The sequence below is a fragment of the Branchiostoma floridae genome, chromosome 17, assembly GCF_000003815.2.
Source record: "Branchiostoma floridae strain S238N-H82 chromosome 17, Bfl_VNyyK, whole genome shotgun sequence".
Classification (NCBI taxonomy): domain Eukaryota; kingdom Metazoa; phylum Chordata; class Leptocardii; order Amphioxiformes; family Branchiostomatidae; genus Branchiostoma; species Branchiostoma floridae.
This window is the reverse complement of record NC_049995.1, coordinates 9,229,867-9,239,373: the sequence shown is the minus strand read 5'-3', so window position 1 is coordinate 9,239,373 and position 9,507 is coordinate 9,229,867. Positions and strand designations below refer to the sequence as shown.

General features: G+C 43.1%; 1 protein-coding gene across 1 annotated transcript; it reads right to left on the bottom strand.

The window, feature by feature from the left end:
- Positions 1-6,569: 6,569 nt before the first annotated feature.
- Positions 6,570-8,915, bottom strand: LOC118405114 (fibronectin-like). The gene is made up of 3 exons (XM_035804518.1): positions 8,685-8,915; positions 7,891-8,199; positions 6,570-7,380 (listed from the first exon to the last, which is right to left on the bottom strand). The coding sequence occupies exons 1-3, from the start codon at positions 8,770-8,772 to the stop codon at positions 7,178-7,180; spliced, it is 600 nt and encodes a 199-aa protein (XP_035660411.1). The 5' UTR covers positions 8,773-8,915; the 3' UTR covers positions 6,570-7,177.
- Positions 8,916-9,507: the final 592 nt, after the last annotated feature.

The following is a 9,507-nucleotide window of genomic DNA, read 5'->3' as shown; positions in this document are numbered from 1 at the left end:
CGTTCTGCATGCCTGTATCAATACAATGAAAATCTTGCACTGTATGCGTGTGATTGCATTCCTGCGGTGACATCTTTGCCAACAATATCGGTTATACCGATTTTCTCGAATTAAGTACGCACTTTTCAAATTTTTCGAAATTGTAAATGTGCTATACGCCGTTGCAAATGTTGGGGCTGCGTACTTTGTTTGAGGCTATTGCCAGGATAAATGGTAAGAGCCTAAAATAGAGAAAGGTGGAGCTCCACTTCTTGGAAGAATGCAAAACATACATATTGGTGTTGTCTTACAAAAGGAACTTCTAAACATGATTTACATGAGTGACATTTGCATATAATCCTAATGAGTTAGTAACTGACACTGTTTTTTTTCCAGTTCGTACTTTATTCGAGAAAATACGGTAATAATGAATGAATGAAAGACCTTTATTGTACATTCATGCCTCGACGGGCTAGGTACAGGTCACTGATAACAGACATGACTGATAACAGAATACATGTAACAAATATATGAAAAAACAACAGGATACAATTTAACTAGTTGAAGGTACTAAGCTAACAGGATGGTCGACATCTTCTCGCTTCTTTGTACAGGTGTAGATATAAGAACATATAATGTTTGATATACAGGGTTTGTCTAGGCGCATCAAAAATAGAAATTTATCCGTTGCATTAAGATGTTCAAAATATGGGAACTCTTTTCTGATATATTCATAAAGCACAATCCGTTCATTATGGTACAATTTACAGTGTAAAATAAAATGCTGTTCATCTTCTACATGTTGTAGATCACAAAATTGGCAGACTCTATGCTGCAGAGGGGTGCGGTTGTGCCTTCCAGTTTCGATATGTAACTTGTGGCAACTAATCCGGAGTTTAGTGACAGCCAATCTGTGCTGTATGTTTTTCACCATCAGATATTCTTCTTCTTTATAAATAGTCTTGAATAATCTATAGGTTCGTAATTTGTTACCGAAAGATTTGTCCCGGTTGTCATTGTGTATTTCGGTTCTAAATGTTTGAATGTAAATATCCTTTAATCGTTGGCTGATGGCGTTGGTTATAGGTAATAGGTTTGTTCCTAGAGATATTTGAGATCTCCATATGTAGGCAAAACCGCATTCCTCCAGTATCTTACGAACGCCGGACGCCCAGCACTTATTTCCATTAGCATCTAGTTGTAATTGACAAGATAGGGCGTCGGCTTGTAGACTGTCAGCTGGCACGTTTTGACGGATTCTTAGAAAGTGTTTGATAGCGTTCAGGGAGGCCTTCAGTTGAATGGGGTACCTCCCTAATTCCGCTCTTGTGGCAAGGTTAGATGCTGGTCTGGGGACATTTAGTGTTTGTTTGCAGAATTTAAGGTGAACAGATTCAATGGGACAGGTTTTAGGGCTTTTAAATGCGCCCCATATTTCTGAGCCATAAAGTAGAATAGGTTTGACACATGCATCGAAAAGTTTGTTTCTAACAGGTAATGAGGCGGTGGCTTTATCTAAAGACTGCTTTATTCCGAATAAAGCCTTCAGACCTTTGCCACTCAGGTATTTGTTGTTAGCTTTAAACGTGCCAGCTGCACTCACAATAATACCAAGATAAGTATAACAAGTTACAATTTCTATTTCACGATTATCAAACAGGAGAGAACAGTTTTTAGGTAGACTGCCACCCTTTGTAAATACAATAATTTTTGTTTTCCTAAGATTTACTTTTAATTTCCAAAGTGCACAATAATTTTCCAGATTGTTCAAGGAATGCTGTAATCCCTGTTTGGACTCGGAAAAAATTACCAAGTCGTCAGCATACAGCAAGCATGGGACAGTTTTGCTGTGCATAAGTGGGGGATTACAAGGAGCACCGTCAAATTGGGATACAATATCGCTAAGAAAAAGGTTAAATAATGTAGGGCTTAAGTTGCACCCTTGTCTCACACCACAGTTAGTAACAAAAGTTTCATGATCAGTCAATCCATTTTTAGATTTAACGCAGTTTATAGTCTTTGAATACATGCCCTTTATTACTTTTAGAAATTTACCACCAATACCGAGTTTACTCAATTTAAACAAGAGGCCGTTTCTCCAAACAGAATCAAATGCTTTGCTAAAATCAATGAAGCAAGCGTAAAGTTGACGGTTTTTGTTAAGATATTTGCTAACTAGTGTACTTAAAACAAACAGATTATCGGTAGTTCTAAAGTTTTGTCTGAAGCCTGCTTGGTTTGGCTGGAAAAGGTTATTGTGTTCTGCGTATTTGACAAGGCGTGAATTTAGAATGGAGGAGAATAATTTCCCTAAACAGCTGATTATAGAAATCCCTCTGTAGTTATCTGGCAGGGAGGTGTCTCCTGACTTGTGGATAGGAACAATATGACTTACTGACCATTCTTGTGGGAAATGACCATTTTGTAAGCAAGTGTTAAACAAGTGGAGTATAGGTTCTTTAAGCAACATTTTACCAGATTTTAGCATTTCATTCAAAATTCTGTCATTGCCGCTTGACTTATTGTTTTTTAGTTTTAAGACTGCGGTGTCCAATTCTTCTGGGGTAATTGCGGAATCTAGTTCTGACGAGTTTGGTGGGGTGGTCGAAAAGTCTGTTTGAATGTTTTCACTGGGATGGCCGTTGTCTGTAGGGCTATCAGGAAATTTGTCAAGATTCTTGAAGTGGTTTACCCATTCCTCTTCTGTAATCTGGTTATCGTCATTTGGCTTTCCTGGTTTCAGTTTATTTATCAAATTCCAGAATGCACTCGGGTTTCTTTCCCTTAGTGAAGACAATTGATCCATGATTTGTTGGTGGAAATCTCGTTTTTTCTTTTTTAGCAATTTCTTATATTCTTTTTTACTTTTGAAGAATCTACCCCTTATGTCTGGATTCGACGGATTTTTTTCCAGTAAAGATGCTATGTTTTTCACTTCCCTTTTCATTTCCATGCAGGTTTTGTCAAACCATTTCTTGTTTTGTCTTTTACGTGGGCGTTTCCTTACCCTTTTCAAACACAGCGACTGATCACCTGCTTCTCTCAAAATGGAACCAAACTCCGACACATAATCATCAATTTCCGAAGTGCTGTTTATGTTGTTTGGAACGTTAGAACAAAGTAAACGTAGTCTATCGACGAAATGAGACTGGCCGAGAGAAGAAAGGAACTTCTGGGCTGATTTATCGTTCCATTTATACTGTTTGGGGAGAGGTTTTGCATTTGATATGTTCCGGCTTTCTTGATAAGAGTGATTTATTGATTTTGATTGGATTAATGCCCAAACCATGCAGTGATCAGAGAATAACGTTAATGGTTTTATGTGAAACGATAAGATATGTGGGATCAGGGACTGACTGCAAATTATGTAGTCAACTGTGCTGCTTCCACGCGGTTGGTGGCAGGTAAATTTCCCCTGTAAATCCCCAGCCACCCTCCCGTTTAGAACTCTAAGGTTAGCTTGAACACATAGGTCAGCAATATGCCTGCCGAATTTATTCGGAGGGGCCTTATCCATGTGTTGTCTATCCGAGGAGTAAGGGAAGCTGTCTGGATTACAATCGTCAGGAGTGCTATCATCTACATAATCGCGCAAATCTCCAAGACGAGCGTTTAAGTCGCCGCCCAGTAAAATAAATCCGTCTGAACTATATCTAGATATTTCGCTTTCTAGGATTTCTAATGTATGATTTTCTGCGTATTTGTGGGTGGTCGATGCACTGGGACTAATATATGCCGAACAAATAAACAAGTCTTTTGGTAGGCCCAGTAGCTTTCGGTCTATCTGTACCCAGAGAACATCTGTAGATTTGGATTGTGCTTTCTTGACGTAGTTTCTGTACTCTCTCTTGTAAAAGAATATTATACCCCCCGAGGAGCGCTTAGCTCGCTTGTTTTTTTGTCTGCATTGGTGGAAATAACTGTAGCCGGGAATGTTGATTTTTGTGTTGTCTGTGCTCCAGGTTTCTAGGAGCGAGAAGAAGTCAAACTTGTTTACATAAGACACGAAATCTATATCCTCTAATTTGGTACCTAAACCGTGAACGTTCCAGGCACCAAAACTTTTGCTTCCGCCTGGGAAAGTTTTCATACTGTTGATAAAGTACTAGTACTAAGAAAAATTGTGTCTTTGCGGTCCGAATCCACAATACTTGACAATACTTAACTAGTTAAACATTTAAATAGAGATACTATGACAATACATTCTAAACCTTCAGTGAGATACTATAAATAGGAAGTCTAAAACTACTGGTATATGTTTATGAAATACCAACGTTAACAGACAATGAGTCTGGCAGTTCTTTAAGAGATAACAAACAAAAATAAAAAAGGGAATTTAAAAGTAAAGGCACATAGGGTGACGCAAAGTACAGTCCCAGTATACATCCTACCACATGGCGAACATCGGCGGCCACATCATACTTGGCCAGGGCGGTGGGTTCATCGGCGGTGGATGTCGGGGCGGGATGGGGAAGTTGGCGTTCGTAGGAGGGGGTCCCCAGGGCACGGGAGGAGGCTGGAACATGGGCCGGCTCCAAGGTCCGGAGGGTGGGGGCTGGTTCCAGGGTCCTGCACGGTGTCTGGGCGTGATCGCTGCTTCCCCCGTCTGGCCATTCGTAGTAGAGGACTTTGACCCTTGCATGGTCATAGGGCCGCTAACCCTTGGCGCATCGAACGTCTGTCCTGTTCTCTGTGTTGAAGGTTCGGTAGAAATGACAGGCATACTTTCTGTCGGGCCTTTCTCAGGCGCCGGTGCAGGGCGTTCCTGTCCGTGCACGGGGTGGTGACTTGAAGTTGGAGCAGGTTGGGAGCGAGTAGGAGGCTGAGTTGGTCTTGGAGCGGGTTGGGATCGGGAAGGTGGTTGGAATCGGGGAGGTGTCTGGCTGGGTCTGCCCATCTGTGCACCGACTACTGCGTCTCTGTACGAGCGGTTCGGAGAACTTAGCTTGATGTTTGCTGTAGGTTGGTTGTTGTTGATAGGGTCGTTCCTTCGGCCCATGTAATGGCCCAGGCCTACGAGGGGGTTGATCGTTCGCTTTATATTGGCTGCCAGAACCCGAGTCCCATTTCTGTAGAGATGATATCCGTCTGATGAGTACAGGGGTCTCTTGATGGACCCAGAGGCGGCGAAGTTTGAGTTGTCTATGGTGTGAATATAAGACGTCTCATCAGCGGCGACCTTCAGGAAGGTGTTGACGTCATCGCCAAATCGTTGGAGGGTGGGGTCATCTCTTGGTAGTACTGAAGATATGACAAGGTTGGTGCGTGGATACTTCTCGTGGGTTACCTGGATTAGTTCGCGAAAGTTCTCTGTCACAAATGTAGCGTCTCTAGCATCCCGTATGTCATTCGTCCCAACATGGAACAAAATGACCTTTGGGTCAGGGCGGGCTGAACTCTGGATGTAGTCTAGGCATTGAGAAATGTTGAAGGCCAATTCCTTATTCACACTTTTGCTTGGGTACAGTACGTCTGTTTTTAGCGCTTTGGTGTTGGAGTCTCCCAGGATGAGTATGTCGAGCTGGGTTTCTTTGTTTTGTAGATTGGTCGTCATTGTCTCCTTCGGTGGGATCTCAGTGTTGTTTCTGGCTGCAAGCGGGCGGTGATTAGCTTCTGAATGGCTTTTCTGTGCACCTTGTTTCTCCGGCATATGTGAACTGCCAGCGGCGGTACCATCAATGGCCTCGTTCAGCACCTCGAATCTGTTGTGTACCTTTATTGTCGCCACTTCGCGGATTAGCCTGTCGGCGCGCTCTGAATCCTGATTCCCCCTGGTTTGGGTTGCCGCCGATGTCACTTGCCGCTTTGATGTGGTCTTGGCTAATTCGTCGATTCTGTGTCGTAACGTCATGACTTCACATTCAAGATCGCGCTTTTCCCTTTCAAGACGCACAATGTCATCTTTCAGCTTCTTCCCTTCTTCGATAGTGAGACCCCTACACCTGTGGTTTTGGCCGGAGGTTTTCAGTTTGTCTTCAAGGACAGACAGCCGTTGTGAAATAGAGTCCTCAAACGCTTTTCTATCGGCGATTGAATCAACTAGACACGTTTCCAGCTTGTTTACACTGTCTTGAACAATAGAGCAATTAGAAGAGGAACACCGGTCCGCCACATTTGTTTGAGTGTTAGACAAATTGTCAGATACAACTTCATTCTCATTACTGTTTACATCAAGCAAACCTTTAGGTACAGTTCTGCACAGCGGACACACATCAGATGCAAGGGGTTGATCACATGTTTGGCAAAGTGTAGTGCTGCTATTCACTGTCGTTATAGAATCCTCCAGACTTGTGTACTGAGATGAAACAACCGTGTTATTGTTCACGAGAGGAGTGGAGCTAATGTTCTGTTGTACCTTCTGTCTGAGACCAGGAAACACTTCCGAAAACCAAAGCAAGTACGCCGAACCTTGAATCAGCAACTTCTGGGTCGATTCGTAGATTTTGATGCTCACAGTACCAACCGACTGTTTGGTTTGGGTATTAACAAACGTAGTTTTGATGTGATGACCGTCACTGGACTCGTCTTTTGCTCGAGTGTTGTAGAATTCCTCACATTTAGAAAGCCAGGAATTCACATGATTGGGGGGGGAGGTATATACTGATACTTTGAGCGTTGTGTTGTATACAATAGTTCCTAGGCTGTTTCAGCGATTTCTTGGAGAATCTTGGCGCGTCAGGGATGGTATGGCTGTCGTTGTACTGCTGTCTACGGGAAGCGTCCGAAAGAACAGTAAAAGCCTTCCTCACCTCTTTGTGCTTTGCATGAGCTTCCTTGAAGACGCTGTCTGTCCTGCTGAGCTTGCGTGTTTCTTCATACAACAGAAGCTCTGTCTTGTAGGCAGCGACAATTTCATCGTGAGTCGCTGTGGGTGAAACTCCGAGTGCCGAGTACAACTTTTCAGGGTCACTTCCAACGGTCGCCATTGTTCCGAGCGCTTGGGTCGGCTTGGGTTTTGTGTTGCTCCTAAATTACCGCCGTATTTGCAGCGAGCATAGACCAAAGTACGCAAAAACTACTCAAGTAGAAGGAACTTACATCAGCAAACTAGTAGAATGTAAAATTATTAAATGGATCGCACGGTTAGACACAATTTAACTTATTCTAGCAGAAGCGTGCGATCGCCATGACCGTCGTCGCCACAAGGTTCTGGTTGTGAAACGGTTCTTGGTGGATGTCAATGCGCAGATACATTGTTTTATTTTTTGTTTTGTTTTGTTTTGTTTTTCAAAAGAATGGGCACTGTGAAAAACACACCTGCATAGCGGTATCCTCCCTTTCTGCAGTGTTCTGCACAGAACTCCACAGTCATCACGTCGGACGTCACCCCATGGTAGGGAAGTTCCTGGTGGTTGTGCCACCAGTGAGGGCACCCAACGTACTCTAGGGTGATGTTGTCCACTAGGTCATAGAAACATGACATCAATAAATATATTAAGAGCGTATAGATCAGTGAATCTGTATTGTATTGACAGATAGACGATCTGAGGAAAGAGCTAAAGCTAATTAGAATAGGATGGCTACCATGCTAGGTAGTTGCGTCGGGTGATTGGGTAGCTAGGATAGCGGGGATTGAGAGGGCACGGGTTAGATTCCTTGCATTGCTGACTATTCAAAACGTTATGTCCTCGGGAAAGGCACTTGACACAAGTTTCCTCAACTAGTACTCATCCGTCCAGGTATAAAAATGAGTACCTGGATTTAGTTGGGAAGGTAAAAGACGGTGGAAGGAGAGGGATGGGCTCCACCTTCTAATATGGTATCCAAAACACAGTAGACAACAACCCACTGCCCCTCAGTCTTAAAAAGGCCAAGGGACTACCGTAGCATACCTGACTACATTTTTAAACTTTAAAAAGTACTATTAGCTGTTTGAAATGCAAACAAAAATCCAAAATTGACATGACGTACCCCTTACGGGTGATTCCATGCTACAAAACCCTCCAGAGGAAGGCACTGGCGGTAAGGTTGCCTGTGTCACATGTGCAGGCTCGCTGATGCCTCTCTCCCCAACCGCGACAACAGTGAACCCGTACTCCGTCGAGCGTCGTAGTCCGTCTACGGTCAAACTCGTGACGTCTCCCGGCAACGTCTTGGTCTCGACGTCATCACATTTTGTGTAGGTGACGTCGTAGAAAGTTGGGGTAGGCCTCGGAGTGTTCCACGTGATGGTAAGACTCTTCTCAGTCACAAGAACAAAACTCACATCAAGAGGGGGGTCTGCAAAAAAGGACAGCAAAATTATTCAATGTAAATCAATGATAATGATGATAAAAGTCATCTTTCTTTGCTTCTTCTTGTTTTCATGTGCTAACTGTAGTTATAGCCGAGCATCAAAGACTACTAGTAAAATCAAATTACTTGTAGTTTTCAAAGTCGACATGCGGTGAAACAAAACAAAACTTTAAGCATATTGCGTTTTGCTTCTATTAAGCATATTGCAATATTCTATCGCTTACATGTCTCGTTACGAAGTAAAGCGCCTAGAGTGTATTCTAGAGAAGCAAATCATGTTATACATTCCTGTATTGTTACTGTACTTTAAAGCTGAATTCTACTATGTTGCTGTTTCTTAGATACAATGATCATTATCAATCCTCTTCATTGCGAGGTGCAGCAAGCGAAGTTTATCTATAATCTATAGATATGATATGATATTAGTTACAATATAGATGACAATACAAATGATAGATTTATGATCCAACCTGAGATCCGATCGTACATGTTGCCGCCTGACGAAGGAACTTTCTGCCCGGCTGAGCTGAGCTTTCTTTTTAGGTAGCAGTCAGACATGTTGCGGTACTGGAACGACACACACGCCGTGTGTGCACAACAGCGTTCGGCACAAAACTCCAGAGAAACGCCTCGGTGAGTGGCTATGTCAAATCCATGGTAGTCTTGTTCGGGAATGTGGCGAAACGTCAACACCCCACACGAAGGTCCTCCTATAATAGAAAAAAAGGTAGGTTGATGAAGGTTGTCAACCAGTGCAATGGCCGAGTGGGTAGAGTGTTCGCCTTGCATTCGGTAGGCCGTGAGTCATACCAAAGACTCTAAAAATGGTACATGCTGCTTTCTCTGCTCAGCACTCAGCACTAATGAGGAATAGTATGGAAATTAAGCACACATCACTACTAGCGGACCAGCCCCCTGCTGTAGTGGCTTGCACATGTGTGGCCCAAGGGCTTCGAAGTGGGGATGGGCGCCACCCTACGCGTCTGTAGATGCATATCGCATGGGCATACTTTAACTTTTTTGATGAAGGTTAGACATCAAGCTGCAGGTAATAAGATAGGCCAAAATAGCAATTATTCAAGCAACTGTGTATGACTTCAAAAACGGCCAGACATGTCAGATAACATCCGCTATCTTTCGTCAGTGACACTTAAGATATCTCGTTGAAGAGCAAGCGTGATGTCTTAAGAATTGATATGCAAAGGATTTCAAGACATGTTTAGTTTAATAGGAAAGAACGGTGAGACATGTTAAGGCGAGGAGACATGTTACTCGTGGCTTCACTTTTCCTAA

What these genes read in the sequence shown, in the direction of transcription:
- LOC118405114 (XM_035804518.1), bottom strand. Translation starts at nt 8,772, where the DNA reads ATGTCTGACTGCTACCTAAAAAGAAAGCTCAGCTCAGCCGGGCAGAAA. An exon ending in CATGTACGATCGGATCTCAG is followed by an intron (nt 8,200 to 8,684) that starts GTTGGATCATAA and finishes CCTTTTTTGCAG; the next exon opens with ACCCCCCTCTTGATGTGAGT. An exon ending in CATGGAATCACCCGTAAGGG is followed by an intron (nt 7,381 to 7,890) that starts GTACGTCATGTC and finishes TCTATGACCTAG; the next exon opens with TGGACAACATCACCCTAGAG.